Raw genomic sequence first — 18,919 nt, 5'->3', positions numbered from 1 at the left:
CAAAGTAATGAGTTAGATGGAAGCAAAAGCTCAATAAAGAAAAAAGTGTTTGGCCTACAACTGTGACATATATGAACCCCCCGAGAAATGATTAGGTCATGCCACCGCCTTCATAAACTTTCTCCACTGTGTAGTCTATGGAATATAATTAGTGCCAGCTTCATGCATAACCCATTACAGGGAAGATCAATACTCTTGCTCATTCTGCCTGTGCTTAATTAGGCATACCGCGAGGCATCACTTCGATGGGGGCTTGAAAAATGTGTTGGCAGAACCAGCAGCACCGCACATCTGCTTTAACACACAGCTTCAGAGGCAAACAGGAGCACAAGTCCCACCCCACGGGGCCACAGAGAAGCGATTATATTAATGGGGACGCATAAAGGTGTCGATGGTCACATATATACAGTCAAATTTTTCCTGCCTCAGCCACGCTTAATGTCCCTGCTAATCATAGATTTTTTGTTTTGTTTATTTTTTTTGGGGGGGGGGGGGGGGGGACACTTAATAGTTAACGGTGATGTGGAGTTAAAAAAAAAAAAAAGTCTGATTCGGCCGTGTGTGTTTTTGTCACCGTGTGTGTACGAGGTAATGCCAACCTAGCACACGACCCATGTGGCATCAAGTTGCCTTGACTGGCATTATAAACTGCAGGCTGCACTAATGTCCACATACAGTGCTGATATCTGTACTGTGATGTGAAGCAGAACGCACACTTTCATACTATACTGCATAGTATGTCATTGTCACACTAGGAGTCTCTGGAAAGCTGCTGTAGAAATATGTGTAAATATGCAGCTATTAATATCTTTTCATTTAAGGGTGCATGGGCGTAGTGTGGTGTAAATGCCATTTCAAAAGCATCTCCGCTGTGCCTTGAATCTGTGATTAACAGCAAGTGTATTTTTGGCATAATTAATACAATTAAGCTTTCTTAAAAATGTTAATATTTAAACATGTTTAAATCCTATTTTTGTTCATATGTCATTGCGATTTTTAGTCATCTACTATATATACAGGCTATAGGAGTCCTTTATACTTGTTACCATGATGAAAGAAGCAGTTTTGAGATTTTGAGAGTGCAGACAATGGCAACAGATACATTTGTTAAAGTTTACAGGACTAGCATAATGACAGGTTCCTGAAACCATGAGACAGGTGCTCAGATTTGTATTAGCAATGGTCTAAAAATATCACTTTGTGGGACTCTGTAGTAGAAGCAGAAAGATGATGCACAGAAGCAGGTTTTTTTTGTTGTTGTTGGCTTTCCTCTTTAGTTCAGTTCTGCATATCTGTGTCCTCCTGTTCCAGCTGTCACCACACCTCAACCCATGCCACATGGAGGCAGGCTTCCCGGACAGCTGTTGTCACATTCCCTGTCACTCCCCTGCTGAGAGGAAAACCTTTTTTCAGTCACTACAGACACAACAACGCCAGTACCTCGCCGATCACTACCCGAGCCGAGCCGACGTGTTTTCTAGGGTGAAACTTGACATCTGAGCTACGTTTGCATGCTTACGGAGTGGGGGGTAAAGACAGCTGTACTACTGCTGCTTCTGCACTATTCCAAACAATTGTTTATGCTGTTGGTGTTTCTCTTAGACAGGTGTAGTTTGTGACTGTGATTTCCACTCCTCTTTCCTCCTTCACCTCCTCCTTTCTTGGGTAGCTATTCATGTGGGCTTTCAATCCAGCCTGTCACAACATTGTCGATGGGATTTGTGGCTCCCTGGTTGGTCATTTTGCCAGTTCCTGTGCTCAGACCTCTAAAACGCACTCAAAAACAGGACCAGAGTAGCCATTTCAAAAGCAAACCAAACACACAGCAGTAAGAGGGACTCTGAAAAATATTCTCAGAAGTGGGGAACATGCAAGAAATGTGTATACATCTGCATAATACTAGAGTAATAAAAAAAAAAAAAATATATGAAACCTGTTAGCACTGAAACTTTGCATTTCAAGAAATACATATGCAACTAGAAGTTCTCCTCAGAAAAAAAAAAAGAAGAAAACTTTGTTCAAATGCGATAGACATCTCCAGGGAAGAACTCAACCTCACTAATAACATTCTGCACACACTCTCAGGGGGAGCTTCTCAATTTGCAGCACCCAGCACATTAGTGCAGGCAGAAATATGCTTATAGGAATGAGAAAACGCCGGGGCCTGTCACAGATAAGCTCTGCAACCCTGAATGATTTCATTAACAGGGAGCAAGACAGATATCGCAAAGCAGGCTAAACCCACAGGCACGTATCGCAGGGACTGTAACCTGCCATAGAGAGATGATGAAAATGCGTGCGTCCCCTCAGAAAGCTGGCCTCGCCACAAACTGAATGCAGAAGCTCAATCGTGACATCTTGTATTGGGGGGGGGGGGGGGGGGGGGGGGGGGGGGGGCAAAAGATGTGAATAAACTTGTGAAAGATGTTTATGCAGCAGCTGTTTTCACTGTGAAAGTGACCTACCTGCAGCGTCTTGTGCTTTGCTCACAGCACAGCACAGACTTTGGGCAGGTTAAATGTTTTCGAGGGGTGAATACACAGTAGTTTGGGGAACAGTGCACGCTTGCACAAGGCAGTGTCACAAAACTCACGGTGGGGAAGGATATGCAGGATCATAGCGTAGAGCTGAGTATGGCCTTGTATAAAGATCGATAAAACAAACTAATTGATATTCACAGATTATCTTGCCTAATATTCATGCTAAAAGCAAGCGTCCTCGTGGGAATAATGCAAAGAGATACATTATAACTGCTGAATTATTTAACTTCTGCGATGAAACTGGTACAGAAGTAGAGTTTTAATTGGACATAGAGTGAGGAGCAGAGAGAGCCTGAAATAGTGAGCAGACAGAATACTCCAGTTTGATCAAATTGGCTCCACATTAACACATGCTGCAAATCTCACACAGCACACAGCTGGATCTCTCACTTGTAAGGCCCCCAGGGCCATATTCAGAGCAAATATCATTAGCTGTTAGCCAGCCAGTGTGTGCTATAAGCCAGATTCAAACAGAAATGTTTTCATACATCACAATCCTGAGAAACTGATCCTATTAATTTGTGGGGTGGGGCCAAATTACAGCTGGTGATCAGGAACATGATTTATCTGATATTATCAACACACTAACAGTTTGATACTCTAATCAAGTGGCTCTCCTGTACTCTCTGTTTCACCAGGTGTATTTGTCTCCTCTCTGTGTTCTGGGAGACTAATATACATATAAAGCACTGTTTTGTTTTGTTTTTAATCCTTCTTGACAGACTTTTATCCAGACTATTTGGTAGGGTTTCAGGAAAAACCCAACCAAAAACAGTTTAAGCCAAAGGGTTAAAAGAGACACTTTCACAATGTAAAGTTATTATTTTCTGGAGTTATTAGTCTCAGTCTGTGTGATGTGTGATTAATTGTCTGAAAAGGAGCCACAGCAAGTAATCAAGAAGACAAAATAAAAAAAAAAGAAGACAAATGGCAAATACAAAAACAGCACATATTTAGACAGATAAAGCATTGTTTGTACATTTTATATTTAATCAAAAGATCCCCAAAACCTTTAACAACAACAAAAAAAATATTTTTAATGTAAATAATCAGCTGGGGAGGTTTCACTGTGATTTCTTTCTAAACCTTGTGACTTGAGTTTAGACATTACTTTCAGTGAGTAACTTCTGAAAATGACATTTTGATAATCAGAGATGAGCTTTAAGGGGTTCAATCAATGCCAGCAGAAAAAAAAAAACTTTAAACTGAGGGCCCACGGGTCTAGATGTAGCAAACAGTCCCAGCCTTTGATAGAACAGCGGACGTCCTCTCAACAGGGAATACTTTATAAACAATTTAAAGGATTAGCTGGATTTGATTTGGACAAGTGGCTAATAGTTCTACAGCACTTTAATCAGGACTTTAGTAATTATTCACACTGCTAAGAACGCACATGGCAGTAGTAGTGATGAGGGCGGGGTTCTGCGCAGCCTACTTTGAGAACAACAAAGTCTGCTGTTTACGTCAGTTCTGATCAAATGCTTTAAGGCTGCTGAACTAGGTCCAGCCAGGTCACAGAATTAGATCACTGCCATACGCAGGTCGGATTAAGACTCCAAGTAAGATCCTAAATTGAAGTAAAGTGCCTCAAAGCACCGACACCAAAGCCACGCTTTAATTCATTTAGCTTTTTCTGTTGACATTAATAGTTTTACCGAATAGACCAGGCTCTCAAGTTGGATCACTTTAATACCCTGCAAGACAAGAGGCAAAAGAAAGTGAAAATATCCACACCCTGAAAGATGCACAGTAGGATTAGGCTCTGGGACTCGAGTTAAGCTAGCAAGTCCCAGTATCCTGAGTTACTGCTGCTCTCAAAATCTTTCTAACACAGTACATTTATAATACTGTTTGCAATGATCACAGTGACCGATGTACTACTAGAAAGTTGGGGCTTAGAGATTGAGCACAGCCCCAAAATAAGTTTAAAAAACCCCCCCCACACCTTTTTCTGACAGAACAGCTCACAGGGAGGCTCTGACAGAAGCAGATACAAAGAGATGATCCATTTTGCTGTTCTGAATGGGGAGTGCCTATTACTCAATAATAACATCCAGCTGCCCAGCTAAACTGACTGCTAGACAAGTTTACGTTTCTGCAGTCCGTATCACTGAATTCCCCAAAGACGGAAAAGTGAGCAGCAAAACATTTTCTGTGCGCAGAACCAAAGTCAAACTTCCTGTCCTTATTTTTCAGTCAGAAGAACTATGACTACATCAGCTGTGCGTGTATAAGATATAAAAACCACAGACTTTTCTCCAGAGTTGTTCCAAAGTAAACAGCATAACAGAGGAACTCCACCGCTCTGAGCTGGCCCACTGTTCACCATCACACAGTCCTGCACACCATCTCTTTCACGAATGTGTCAACAACTTCCTTTCGTGAGATCAAGAGCATTCATTCATTCACTCCATTTTTTTTTCCCCTGTCATATTATGTACTAAAAATATTAGAGCTTCATAAGTGGGTTTCTTTTACTGGTATCAGAAAGCAATAGTAGTTTTTATTTAAAAAAAAAAAAAAAAGGAAAATCCTGGATGGAAACCTCAAGCACAAGTTGACTCCCCAGTCTGATTGCGTTCAGCTGCACTCTGACTTGTCAAAACAAGCCACGAGGTTTAAACTGTGGCAGAGATTTCTCACCAGATCACACACACGATACATTAGGCAGAAGCGGGTCTAAAACGGTGATCGAGGCCTGAGGGCTCGAGCCGTCAGCCCATTGTAAGTTAACCCTCATTTTAAAATATCCTCACTGTCGAGCACGAAGCCAGTTGTTTAAGTCGACATTTGGCAAATGGAGAACGCAACGACAGCACTTCACTGGTTTATTTTGAAGCGTCACTGAGGTGTACTTTTGGTCCCTGCATTCTTGCTTTGGCTAAGCATATTGGCAGGAGTTTAACAGCCAAACAAACTTGCTCAGTCTAGCATCAAAAACAGCAAAGAGTAGGGCTGTACTTGCCCTTTCTTTTCACTTATGTTTGAATGCCAGAAGAGTTTATCGTTCACAGAGGACCATCATAAAATATGACAATGTACAAACCAGGTCTTGAGGGGATGAAGCTATAAAAGTAGACGCCAAGTTTCTGCGTGTCACAGAAAAACACCAAAACTCTATTATCACATTTTGTGCTGGAAGTCATAATTTTTTTTTTTTTGCTTACAGGTTTCTGAACAAGGACATTTTTATATGCTTGCAAATAGCTTTTGGGAGGTTGAGCTGTGACATGAAATATAATAATCTAATGCTACCTGTATGCAAACTGTCCAGAGAGGTGTGAAACAAGAGCATGTGACAGACATGACGGGATAACGTCGCCTCTACAATGAACTACAAAAGCCCATCAAAGGCAAGCCTGGCTCCCGCCCCCAAGACTGACAGCTTCAAAGACAAGAGCGAGCACTTGTATTTATAGAATGTCATTTTAGACACGTATTAGAGATATATACAATAATATTAGCCTCAAATGTTGGTTATATGTGGCATGGCTATATTTTTACTTTAAGCCTCTATTAAATCTGGCATTACTTTAGTTCAGGGACACCACATATTTGAGATCAGCTGCAATCCTGACCAGCCGATCTCAACACTGGTCCAAATCAGCTGATGGCTAGGCTGATACCTTCTATGCATCCAATTGGTAAATCTTATACCGGGCACCACTGCAAACCGCTTTGCAACCCACCTCAACTCTAGCTCCCTAAATGCCATATCAGTAATGTCTGCTTTAGGTTTGTGCCATGGTCTTGCTGCTGCTCTTCCTGCTTCTGTTCTTCCACGTATGCACATCCAAGGATGAGGAGGTCCCAGAAGAGAACCACATGGCCACATTTAAATGATTGATGGAAAAATAAGGATCTTCTTCTGACCACAGTGGTCCTGAATTATATGGTTTTTAAACTTGGTGACAGTGACAACAAATCACACAGCACTGACATACAGTCATCTTTTAAGCTGATATGATGGGATACCTGTTTGCAAGCTGCTGCAACATTATCAATCATTTTTCTGCACATGCAAATCTAGCATTCATGACCAGATCCCGAGGTGCTAAATGCTCAACTTGCTTGGTTGCTTCGTGCTAGGCAGGCGGTTTACAGTGGTGGGCTTTAAAAGGTTTTACTAACAGCTCCCTGCTGTGTGTGGAAAGAACCCTGATAGGAGCAGTGAGAGTGAACTACACAGTAAAAAACAGTAGCGCAAGACACCAACGCAGTGAGCTGAAAAAAATGCTAGAAGCTTAGTCGGGCTTTAAAGAACTAGAGAATCAAGAGATTTATTATCTGTGGATGATCACAAGAGTAACACCTTCTACATTCACCTATTTTATACCAAAAGTATTTAGAATACTTTCAAATACGTTATAATCACATAAAATTTCTGCACTGGCTTTAAGTTAAGCTTGCTGTTGTCTGAAGGGGTCTACTACGCAGATTAATGATAGCTGGCCTTGTTGGCTGTGGCCAGTCATTTCAACAGACTTACTTCAAAAAAGTGACAAAGTGGCAGAAGACCTGCCCTCAGAATAATAGAGCCTATTTGCTGAGTTGCACGCCAGGTGCCTCAGCTCACTACAGATTCTCGCTCTCTCAGAAAGCCACTGTAGCCTAGGGTGTTAAGATCCAAAGCTCTGTTTTGACTTATTAATAGTCATGGTCTCTCCCTGGCAAATCAACGGGAGGGGAAACAGGGTGGAGACGCCCAAGGAGGGAGAGGGTGGAGGTCTAAATTGATCCCACATGTTCCCCGAGAGGAGACTTTCCAGGCGGCCTGGGCTTATTCAGCTGGTGGGAGGGTGCAGAAACGTACAGCAAACTTTGAGAGCACCTCGGTGCACTTTCCCGCACTTTTCGCCCACACACTGCTGCGCACCGAGTCCACATGGATCCATTTAGCTCAACTACAGCATCACAAGGCACAATTTACTTTTTTGGCTCTGCAAAGTTACTGCTTCAGAGAAACCAAAAGCACTTTAAATAGACGCAGAGAAAGAAAAAGTCACGAGCTGCTGTGGGAAGCAAGAAGAATCTAAATGTTCTGTCCAACTATATTGATCTGGAAACTTTAGACACTTTCTCCCACTTTTTCATGGTGTTTTATATTTGTCTGATTCAAACGGATTATGAAAGACTACACAAGGAAAAGAAAATGCCCACAAGTTCAGAATTTGGGCTTATTTAAGAAACACAGATTAGAGCTCATCATGTTGGGAAATCTAGGAATATGATTCAGTTTTCAATCGCCTCCTTCTACAGATTAGACTGGCGTGCTACTTTTATGGCAAACCAAGCTAATCTGCAAAGATCTCACCCTGTTACAAACATATGGTCTTATGCAAACTGATTTTTATTGGGATATTGGGACTGTTACAACTAAACACTTTCACAAAAAAAGAAAATGCAAACTTTTTATTGAGTTGAATTAAACTGTACTTTGCATTGTATTTTAGAGGAAACTGTTGCAGCTTTAATGCAGCTAAAGAAACTTATATAAACAATAAAAACTGTAGATGGCCCAAATCAGGAAAGCCTGCCCTGATCTGAAGCTTAACTTGATCTGTTTGTGTGGCGTGTAGTGTGGTTAAGTTGCTCAAAAGATGCACGACGGAGTGCCAGGGAAGCGGATCGGTCAGCACTATCTTAACCCAGTTGTCAAGTGGCAGCAGGAAGGCTGGATGGAACGAGATTAAATGACCCAACCTTTTATTGTCTGGGCCTCCTCTTTACTCATCAATACTGATGGTGGCACACCGCTGCGCTGCATAAAAGCTCTGCCAGCAGCTTGCTTCTCAGACAAACTCAAAACACTGATAGAGGGAAGATGAGGATGCAGCTCAGGATCCTTTTAGTTTTCAGTGTAGGTTATTCTGCAATCAAAAACAACAGACTAAAGAAAATTCTCAAATTGTTCTGTGGTCCCTCTTTGGAGTTTGCAAAGGATTTTTGCTGGACTCCTGAACCCCTAATAAGAAACAACTAACATTACTCTGAGGGGACACGACAGCTGAGCATACCCTGGCTTGAAAGGCAGGGCTGATGTAGGGTGTCTCTGTACCACAGAGGAAAAGACTGGTATATGTGTGTGTGGGTATATCTTGGTTGTACTAGCTGTTTGCTAATTGTAAGGCAGAATTCCCCTCAGCAACCCACTATCAATATATTTATTTCACAATAAAAGCAACCTGTGAGATGCCTACTTTTGCAATCTAGTAGAGCTGCCCTTTTGATTCACACTCATTTCAGCCATTATCATATTGAGATATTCAGCCGAAACTCACACTGATGAGCCCTTTACTGTGAGCAGCTGACAATATTTTAGTAGTCCAGATTCAGGTGATGAAGTGACAATTAAGCGTCCTGCTCAAGCAGAAAAGCACCAGCAGTCCATCAAAGCTATCAGCTATCCATCCAAGCTCTGCTTGCATTGATGTTTATCACGATGTACAAAACTATGTCCTAGATCAAAATCATGACAGGTGCAACAACCATGCCGAGCTCGATCTCACCGACATTTCCCCCCCAAAAAATCTAACATAGATTTTTTTTTTTTTTTTGGACACAATGCGAACGACTCTGAAATCAGAAAACAGTCATTGTTTGAAAAGAAATTATGTGGTGCAAATTACAAATGCTAATGAAGAAGAAAGTAATAGATGCTCTGCGGACACCAGAATAATCCCACTGACTTAAATCACATTTGAAAAAAATGGCCCTTTTAAAAACAAAACAAAAACAAACTTGCATTCAACAAGACTGTTTACATTTTTCTTTTAAATGGATGCCAGATTCATCAATATCAATATGCCTGTAATGAGCTAATATGAGGCGTTGCAGTTTAGTTTCTGCCACATACAGATTGGAGAAAAAAAATAACAAAGCTGGTGGATTTAAATAGAAATGATCTCAGGCTGGAGCTCCATGACGGCATCAAAGACACAGCATTTCAAAGGAGTTCTGATTCTCTCTTTTTTTTTTCCATCAAATGAAGGCATTTGGGGTGTGGGGGACAACACACAGGGCCATGACTGTTCATAAGTATAAATACTTCCCAGTGAATACACTCCTTCATTCTGATTTAAGTGTGATATTTCAGAAAAAGGAACCATTTTTGAATTACACATCAAGCAGCTGCTGCAGCAGCTTTGAGGCCGTGGAGAGCTGCAGAAGCAGGAAACTGGTCAATCTGTAATAATATTAGAGGTTGGGAAAATGACTTGTGGTAAACCATAGACCACAATAAGAATGAAAGTTAATCACAAACTACCACACGGGCTAACATGGACACACTGTTCAAAGCTATCAGAGCGTAATGTGAATGTGAGCTTTAGGTCATTTTTGTTTTACCCTTTAAAAATTAATTAAAGTGAAATCAGGCTCCTTTTGTCACCTTAACTAGCTTTTGAGAGCACATGTGATACAGCCCTGCACTGCACCTGTCAATCTCCAGGGCCCTCACTCCGAGGTGGTGATAGATGAGGACCTACAGAGGAAATTACACTGTTATCTAATCAGGCAAAGCAAGCCACACTGAACTGATCTGCTACTGGTTTTATCCTCAGTGCAAAGAAAAAAAAAAATACAGCAGTTATCTCTACAAACCACGAGACTGCACTGCATAGATTTTATGAATAGGTTGAGGGGATATTTAAGCCCTGGTGAGTCTGCACATCTCGCGGCTGCTTTTAGCATTAAGATTATCAAAGTTTCATCCTCTGTATGACACGAGGACAAGATTGCTCCTTATCCACCGGGGCTGAGAGGCTGAAACCTAATGCAGTGACACCATGTGAGGACAGAATAGTTCAGTTAATACGGGTAGAACCCAGGGATGGGTTAGGATTTGTAAAGAAGGAGAGCCCTTCCCGAGAGGTCAGGGCACTCAGCCGAGCTGCAGATAGTAGAAAAAGAGACTTTTTTTTCCCAGTAGAAAGTAGTTGAAGGCGGATAGCTGATGAGCTTGACTTCGGAGTGGAAATCTACTACTCCTGTGGGAATCAGGCAATATTTTTGCAAAGGCTTACTAGGTTCAAATATGCATGGATGTCACAAAGTTCATTTCTTGCAGTGCTGTCCATGAGTATCACATCAGGAAGGCTGAGCTTCTCTAGTTTTTAGATTTGATGGATGCTTGTTCATGAGCACAGAAACGGAAAGAGCCATTAGGCCAGCGGGTAATTTCTTTCTTCTGAGAAGTGCTCTGCCCTCGCGACAGCTCAAACTTGGCAAAACATCCTCCATTTAAATAAACAAACTAAACCCAAATCAGTCCCAGTGTTATATGAGCAATATTTAAAACAGGCTAAGACAGCCTGGCTCCCACACCGAGCATAAACAAGACCAAGAGCTGATTTAACTACAGTCAAACCCAGGGAGCCTCGAAGCCACGAATGTCACACACAGAGGAGACAAATGAGCTCTAATGGACACAAATACCAAGCAGTGAAACATTAATGATTACAAGCTTATTTGCTGAACCCCTTGACAAAAAAAGACAACAGCAGGTCAGCATACAAAAAAAAAAACAAAAAAAAAAAAAAAACACCCAGGATGAGGATTACTGTGCAAACTTTCAATTGTACCCTCAGTGTCTCAATAACACACAGAAAAGCTGCACACAGCATTTAGCTGAAACACAACCAAGTGTCTCGAAACTCAGAACACAAACAAATTTGTGCCAAAATGAGGTGTTAATGCACGACCACAGAGGTGTGTTTAGCATTTTTTATAATGTCTCTGCTTGTTCAACTTCCAGCAAGCCAATGATGACAATCAACTCAACTCAACTGTAAAGTGGGCGGGTCCCTAGTTAAACTAATCTCACCTTTGAGCTTGACTTAAGTGACTACCAATAGGAGTGAAGGACGCTGTTGACAGGCATATACAGTAACTGGGAGGCAAACACATTAGCTACACAACCACATGCAACCAAATCACTTTACATGTAGATGAAGTTGTGCGGTGACTCAACACAGCATCTCATTTACACAACATTTAAGCACTTTGCTGTAGTTTTTACAGGCAAACAGTGGCTCCACATGATGAGCTCTGTGCTCACATAAAGCACTAAAGGTTTTCCATAGGCTACAGGTCTGTACCAAGATGAAATCTATAAAAGGTTAAATGTGGGCACCCTTGTTCTAACAGGGTATCGTGGGTTAATTATTAGCCCTATCTTTGCCATCTATTGACTAACCTGCACTCTCTCAACCAACACATCGGAAATACTTTTAAAAAGCTTCACAAAAACCTCTGAATGAAGCACAAAAGCAAACATTCAGTGGGAGGAGAATGAAGCTGGAGTCACTGAAACGACAGTGAAAAGGAGGAAACGTGTGGAATTTGAAGATTAGATTCCTGGCTGGCCAACTATAATGCGCAGCTCTGGTCTCAGCCCGGTGATGCTCAGCCTCCAACTGTCACCACTGACCACCTCTCTCATAACTCACCCCCCCACACCGCAAAAGCTGCAGAACATAAGTCTCGTCCACACCTCCACGCCTGCTCTAACGTGTTGACTATTAGGCTTGGAAACTAACAGTAAATAACAATCTGTTTTCCAGGATATCCATTTGGCATATGGTCAAGGTCAGTGATTAGACCATTCTGAAGAATTACTGAAAAGGTGAAAGAAAGCTTCTTTGTACAGACATACAAAGCTGGGCCCAATTTAGACACAGTAACGAGACTTTAAGCTCCAGTAGAACAGAATCTCCTTTACATGCTCAGGTTAGGCTGGGGCGATGAGGTGATGGCTAAACCGTGACTAAAATCCTAATTTATCATCAGTATTTTTTTGGGATGAGTCGTGGTCATGCTGTGGGGATACGTAAATAATTCTGTACTAACATGTTCTAATTCAGTCTCAGTGGGAAACACAAACTGTTAGGCGTCAGTGAGCCAAACACAGTAACACACCACGGGCACTCAGTTGCCCCTATGACATGAAGCGGGCTGCTGGCAGCAGTAAGACCTTCAGCACACTGTGGCCCGGGAATAAAAAAAGATTAGTGTCCCTGGCAATCTGCATCTTTGGATTCCAGTTAATATGCATTAGATAAAGACGTAACACTATTCAATAAGTGTGTCTTTGCATAAGACTAGACTGAATGCCAATTAATGAAATTATGGAATTGGTGTGTCTGAGAAGGAGGAGGCATGGCCTAGTTTGGACGTGCACAACTCCCGTGGGGGGGGGGGGGGTCCATTATACACGAATCAATTCTTAGGGCCTTTTCCTGGCAAATGAAGGAGCAATAAAGTAAAGTCTTAATCCTCACCCTTGAACCATCTGCTGGGGGATGAACCTTAAAGTATAGAGTGACATGAACCCCAGCAAAAGAAAGACTAATAATGCTCTTAAAAGATCTATTGGAGGGGAACATTCTGCATTCTATCTGGAGATCTCATAATAAATCGCAAAACGCAGACTGCGTTTTAAGACTTGTAAATTAGACCATTTGTTTATGCAAAGCCCCAGACAGTACACCAAGGAGAGCTGGGATTTTTTTTTTTTTTTTTTAAAGACACAACCCAGCCTACTAGCATAAATCCACAAACACCATATGTTTCCTTTAGTCTCAGCCAATGAAATGAGAGAAGGAGAGAGAGAGAGAGAGTGCAAAAACCACTCAGGATGCAGATAAAGCATGTTCTGTCCAGGTGGGACAAGCAATGCACACTGTGAAGACTGAAAAAAGGCCACATCCTGTACAGTCTTGTGTGAAAAGGCAACTTTGAAATCACTTATTGTGCCACTGAATGAATCATCGCTACATCCAACATGTCTCCTATTGGCTGCTGTGACATATGGCAAAACCTCCCACCGCTGGAAGGTGGAAGGTGGGTGATCCATCCTTCTGTAGGTCAGAGGTTCCCAAAAATGATTTTCAACCCCAACCCCACCTCCATCTCGGGGTATGTCGCAGATGTGAGATGGAGAGATTCCATTGATAATCCATTTGAATGAGAGTTACCACTAGAAGGGGAATGAATGAATGAATGAGGGAAGGATGGATGATTCAGAGACACACTGCTCTCCCTGCCCTTATCTCAGCTTCCTACAGCATCAGCTGACTTCCAGATGCTGGAGTATTGGACCTTCTTTTTCGGGGGTCATTGATAGACAAAGTGTTAATGTAATAGTCATCCTGACTGCATCTGCTTACAGACAACTCACAGCCACCTTCCATGAAAAAAATTCTGGAAAACTGATTTTTACTATGCCTTCTTTTGGGACAGTAAAGACCTGTGGGCCCTGATTAGAGACGGTCCACGCTTCCAGTTTCTCTGAAAGGAGAAACCTGTGTGAGTGTGTATAGGATGAGAAATAGATGGTAAATGCAATGAGCCCCGCTGCTGCATGGCTACACTTTTCTTTACTGCTCTTGTTTATAGATCACTGTTATTGCTGCTGCCTGCTGTTCCAGTGCAACAATTCTAATTGTATCAACAACTGCCTCTGGCATCTCTTTAAAGGGAAGTGTTTGCGGCCTAAACTGCGGTCTCCTGCACGATCAAAGCGCTGTTAAACTTGCACGGCTTATTGGAAGTTTGCCTCGCAGGTATTATGGTATTTCTGTGCCCGAGGATGCACAGAAAGCCGGCATATAGCTGTATATTTTTTGCATCTCAGAACGGCTGCCGAATCCGGGGTTGGAGACTGATATTCTCCCATGAAAACCACTTATCCCATTTAAGTGACTCTATCCACCCGTGCAAACTTCCAGCCCCAATCCACTCTCGTCAATCTGAGGGAAGCACACAATTTGTAGGAAAAAAAGAAAGAAAGGAAAAGAACATCGAATGAGCTCAAGAAGAAGCAACGTGCAAACTTACGTGAAAACGAAAAATAAAGTGGTCGATCCCACCAGGAGTGTGGCAGCAGTGGACACCGGGATGTATTTGGTGGGTTTAAATCTCTTTCCAACGCTGTTGGGCATTCTGTAATTTCCACATTCCTTAATTATTTATTCCGATTGGAGTCGCATGTAGAAAAAGAAAAAGATCCAATGTACAGTGTATGTGCCTCTCTGGCTGCGAAAGGTACAACCAGTCCGTGTTCGCTGTCTCTGAAGCCGCATAGATCCTAAGACAGAGGCAGTAATACACGGAGCTCAGAGCCTGGAAATCCCACCCTTACAATCCAGCCCACTGCTGAGGTCACTGAACCGCTTGAAAAGGTGGAGCCTCCCTGCAAACCCGGCGGGCTCTTAATAAGAACAAATACTAGGAAAAGTATTTGCGCAAATTCCTCCTCCTCATTTAAAAAAACAAATAATTAATTAAAAAGCGTACCTTCCTCGAAAATACCCATCCTGCACTCTAACAACCCTGTTGTAGTCGTCCTTAATTTAACATAACACCGCGTTTCAAAGTTTAAATGGAATTGTATCCCTGCAGTACAGGGAGCGCTCGTCAGTATGCAATATGCATGTGGAGCATGCCTGTTTATTAATTAGAATTATTATTATGCTCTGTTTAGCTCCGATCATACACAAAACAGCCGGCAGTCAGCTGGGCCAGCTTCCACTCCTAAATTCAGCATCCTTATTATTACTATTTTCCTCAGCAGTGAAAATAAGCAGGAGCAAGCTCTTGTAAGGGAGACAATTATGTGCGAATTTCAGCGGCTCCCTTTGGAAATTAAAATGAGTGACATGCTCATACAGTGATTTTATAGTGAAATGATGCAGAATGAATGGAGTTCGCGGCGCCTCTTCATCGAACAGAGCAGAAAATACCCGGACTGTGAAGTTAGGGAGCAGTGCGCCCTCGTGCGGCACAAGTCGACATTTTACGCGGAACTGCGACGGTTAACTGTTTTGGGTCCGTTGGGCTACCGTACTGTTTAGAGGAACCTGATTAGGTTGCTTTCGTTTGTACTGACTGTATTTTTAGCTTCCGTTCAAGAGCCGGGGCTCAGCAGGTAGTCGCGCACAGAAAGCGTCCTGTATTTTTCCCGTGCCTTGCTAAAGTAGGAATTAACAACCAAACGCCGTTTAACAACAGCAGAGACGGCGCTGCGCTTTATTACCAGCGCGCCTGTTACGCTCAGCTAATTAGCTAGCATTAGTTTCCTCGCTCGTCGGCTCACAGGATGTCGTACAGGAAAACTTTGAAACTTATTTGTGGCTTCGCCGGAGGCTCCGCCGTTTTGGTATTCGCGGCTGCAGCCGCCGACTCCCGCGGATACTTCGGTGAACAGGGCGGAGACGGGGCCAGTCGGTGGTCGAGATTCACCGCCCTTCAAGCTGCGCAGCCGGCGTGGACTCCTGCCAGCCACACGCCAGCCCCGACTGGACACGCCTGGGACTTCAACTGGGACAAGTAAGTTAGTCCAGTTGAATTTCATCCATTTTCTACCTTTACATCTTTACTGAACGTCACGCCAAACGGGGAAGGCTGAGCTACTGTGTAACGGACAAAAGCTGGCACCTTTTTGAAGGACGTCACCTGAGCTCGGCAATTTAGGTGTTTTCTGAATGAAAAAGGGCATTTTTAATCTTTTTTTTTTTTTTAAACTTTTAAAATTGAGTTTGGCGTAGGGATTATTCATAAGCAGATTTTAAATCAGTTGCGTTAACCCAGTTTTCCTGCCCTGACGTTAACCGTGTGAGACAAAGCCACTTCTAATCTCAAAATCGCCTCGTTTGAACTTTGACCAGGAGAGACCCATCTGCTCTGTCCAACGGGAAGAAGAAGGAGACTGCGACCGAAGACCCCAGCTCGGAGCAGAACAGCAGCAAACCGAAAGCGACGCGCAACATCCTCCTCATCAGACACTCCCAGTACAACCTGAGCGGGAACACCGACAGGGAGAAGATCCTCACTCCTTTAGGTCACTGTTTCTTATTTTGTCCTCAGGAAACTTAACAGGCAGCAGTTCTAATGGACATGTATACAAAATGATGTTTGGAGGTAGCCTCAGTGAGTGCAGGGGCTATCTGTGCATGTTTTGCTCATTGTCCGTCCCCAGATTTTCCTAGTTTCCCACAGACCCTTGTTGGAATGATCAGTGTCTCTACCCGCAGGCCGTGAACAGGCAGAGTTCACCGGCCAGAGGTTGGCCGCGCTTGGATTGAAGTATGATGTGTTAATCCACTCCAGCATGACCAGGGCCACAGAGACAGCGCATATAATCAGTAAATACCTCCCAGGTAGTTACGAAATGCAACACTGCCAACCGCACAGACTTATTAAGTTTGTTAGATTCTGAAAACCTTTCTAATTAGTATATTTAAAGACTCTAAACTTTATATTTTCTTATGTCCTTGCGGTTCCAGGAGTGGAGTTAATGAGTTGTGACTTGTTGCGAGAGGGTGCGCCTATTGAACCAGTTCCACCCGTCACTCACTGGAAGCCTGACGCTGTGGTGAGAGAAGCTACTTTTCTATATTTGCTGATCCCTAAAAGATAACTTTATGTTGCCCACGTGTCTGTGCAGTTGTCCTGTCAGGTGCTTGTTGAGGCTTACGGGTGCAAAAGTCAGCCAATTTCTGCCAATACATCAGTGCACTGGCATAGGAGTGAATCATGAGATGAGTTAATTTCCAAATATTTGATCAGTCTTTTTTTAATTGTACTTTTTTTTTTTTTTTTTTAAATCATCCTTACATATTGACTTGCTATAAAACCAGCTGGTAACTGTTGACAGTGGAACAATCCAATAAACATGCATTATTAATGTGAAAGGAAAAAGTAAGCTTTTGCATTTCTTTTGCTGCAGTATTGATCTAGCCTTTGTTATATCTGCCACATAGTTGGCCCCTTTTTGGAATAAAACTCTTCATGCATTCCCTACAATGCACAGCAGCAACATGCATTGACTCTGCACTGACTGAGGGGTTCATACAAAACCCTTTCATGTGACGAAAGTGGCTTTCAACCTTTCTACTGTCCTCCAGCAGTACCACGAAGATGGAGCTCGCATTGAGGCAGCCTTCCGCCGCTACATCCACCGGGCTGACCCCAAACAGAAGGAGGACAGCTATGAGATCATCGTGTGTCATGCCAATGTCATCCGTTATTTTGTCTGCAGGTTTGTGCTGTCGCTGTTCAGCCGGGGCCAGACTTGTTGCTCTTTGCTTCGCTACTCATTGTGTTCAAGCCATCTCCCACAGGACTTCTAAGCTGTGCTTCACCTGTGTCATTGTGCTCTCACTTGAACCTTTTTTTGTTTTTTGCTCAGCGTTAGATGAGTATATCAAGTGCATTTCTAAAAATGTCAGCCTATTTCTTTAAAAGAAAATTTAGGTACTAAAATCTAGCTGCCACAGAAGCACCATGTGCACTTCTTGAGTCACAAAGGGTGGAAATGAGAGAAAACGCATTATGTAACGCATCACGCATTCTAACAGTGACATGATAGTAAGATCATGCAATACTCAGTACACTGAAAGACATTTTACCCTTGTGATTTCTTTCTTCACTGGTAATTAGTTAATATTTGCTTAGTTAACCCTGACTTATCTGATAAGCTTCACTGTGATAAGTAGGGATTTATTTTGTCAGGCGGGGGAATCCATTAGGATCAAGAGATCTGGCACCAGTGTATTGATGTGTCACAAGAGGAGGCCTTATGGTATATTGATGCATTGATATTTTGTCTTGTAAAGTCACTGATTGTAGGAAAAGTGTCTGTAGGATGAACTTTTTTTTTTTTTTTGTCAACAAATCTATTTAATTGAGCTTAAGTTTATCCTCTTGGATAAAAATGAGTACAAAGAAAATCAAGATATTGGTTAAAGGTTTGTTCTGTCCCATTAACAAAGACATGGGTACACGAGTGCTCACTCATCTTGTTTTTTGTTCTCCCAGGGCCCTCCAGTTTCCTCCAGAGGGCTGGTTACGTATGGGCTTGAACAATGGCAGCATCACGTGGCTTACCATCCGCCCCAGCGGTAGGGTGGCCCTCAGGACTCTCGGAGATGCGGGATTCATGCCGCCAGACAAACTAACACGGACCTGATGGCCCGACCCATGGCACGTTTCTAGGATGCAAAGCCCCACTTCTCTCCTTAAGTGTCTTCAAATAAATTATGGTGTTATTTTATAATTGAACTCTCGTGTTATCAGAGACTTTGTGGTGTGATTACTTCAGTGCCATAGGATGCCAGCAGAAGTGATGAACAGCTGCATACCAACTCCTCCTGAATGTAATGAAGTATTTTTACAGAAGTGACTGACTTTTCAAACCAAAAAAAAAATAATTTGTAAAGCTCTTGTACAAGCAAATCATGCCATTAGCTTTACATAGCTTAACATGTATTTTGTGTTGTGGTATTGTTGTAGTAAATAAAAACATGACTGCACAACTTGTGACATTTCTGATATTACTGATGACACAGCCAATGAAATAAGCAGAGATCACAGTAAAG

General features: G+C 42.5%; 2 protein-coding genes across 4 annotated transcripts in view; one reads left to right on the top strand and one right to left on the bottom strand.

The window, feature by feature from the left end:
- zdhhc8b (zDHHC palmitoyltransferase 8b) overlaps nucleotides 1–14,745 on the bottom strand; it is a 66,768-nt gene extending 52,023 nt beyond the window's left edge. For both annotated transcript variants that reach the window (XM_030738253.1, XM_030738254.1), the window contains exon 1: nucleotides 14,379–14,745. In XM_030738253.1, the coding sequence (XP_030594113.1) occupies nucleotides 14,379–14,482 (104 nt within the window). In that variant the 5' untranslated portion in view covers nucleotides 14,483–14,745. The remainder of the gene's footprint in view (nucleotides 1–14,378) is intronic.
- Nucleotides 14,746–15,367: 622 nt separating this feature from the next.
- Nucleotides 15,368–18,853, top strand: pgam5 (PGAM family member 5, serine/threonine protein phosphatase, mitochondrial). 2 transcript variants are annotated; one of them, XM_030737403.1, is made up of 6 exons: nucleotides 15,368–15,869; nucleotides 16,208–16,380; nucleotides 16,574–16,699; nucleotides 16,826–16,914; nucleotides 17,450–17,580; nucleotides 18,360–18,853. In XM_030737403.1, exons 1-6 carry the CDS (start codon nucleotides 15,640–15,642, stop codon nucleotides 18,508–18,510), a joined length of 900 nt encoding a protein of 299 aa, XP_030593263.1. In that variant the 5' UTR covers nucleotides 15,368–15,639; the 3' UTR covers nucleotides 18,511–18,853. The 2 variants fall into 2 exon arrangements, with proteins under 2 accessions (XP_030593263.1, XP_030593262.1); XM_030737402.1 differs by having other exon boundaries at nucleotides 17,447–17,580.
- The last annotated feature ends 66 nt before the right edge of the window (nucleotides 18,854–18,919 follow it).

This window comes from Archocentrus centrarchus, chromosome 9 (assembly GCF_007364275.1).
Source record: "Archocentrus centrarchus isolate MPI-CPG fArcCen1 chromosome 9, fArcCen1, whole genome shotgun sequence".
In the NCBI taxonomy this organism is placed as follows: Eukaryota; Metazoa; Chordata; class Actinopteri; order Cichliformes; family Cichlidae; genus Archocentrus; species Archocentrus centrarchus.
The sequence above is the reverse complement of the archived record's forward strand: the minus strand, read 5'-3'. Positions and strand labels throughout refer to the sequence as shown.

Bases quoted from the DNA above. Each gene is read 5' to 3' on its own strand.
- pgam5 (XM_030737402.1), top strand. From the start codon at position 15,640: ATGTCGTACAGGAAAACTTTGAAACTTATTTGTGGCTTCGCCGGAGGC. The intron at 16,915-17,446 runs GTGAGAGAAGCT...ACTGTCCTCCAG, and splicing joins ACTGGAAGCCTGACGCTGTG to CAGTACCACGAAGATGGAGC. The intron at 17,581-18,359 runs GTTTGTGCTGTC...TTGTTCTCCCAG, and splicing joins ATCCGTTATTTTGTCTGCAG to GGCCCTCCAGTTTCCTCCAG.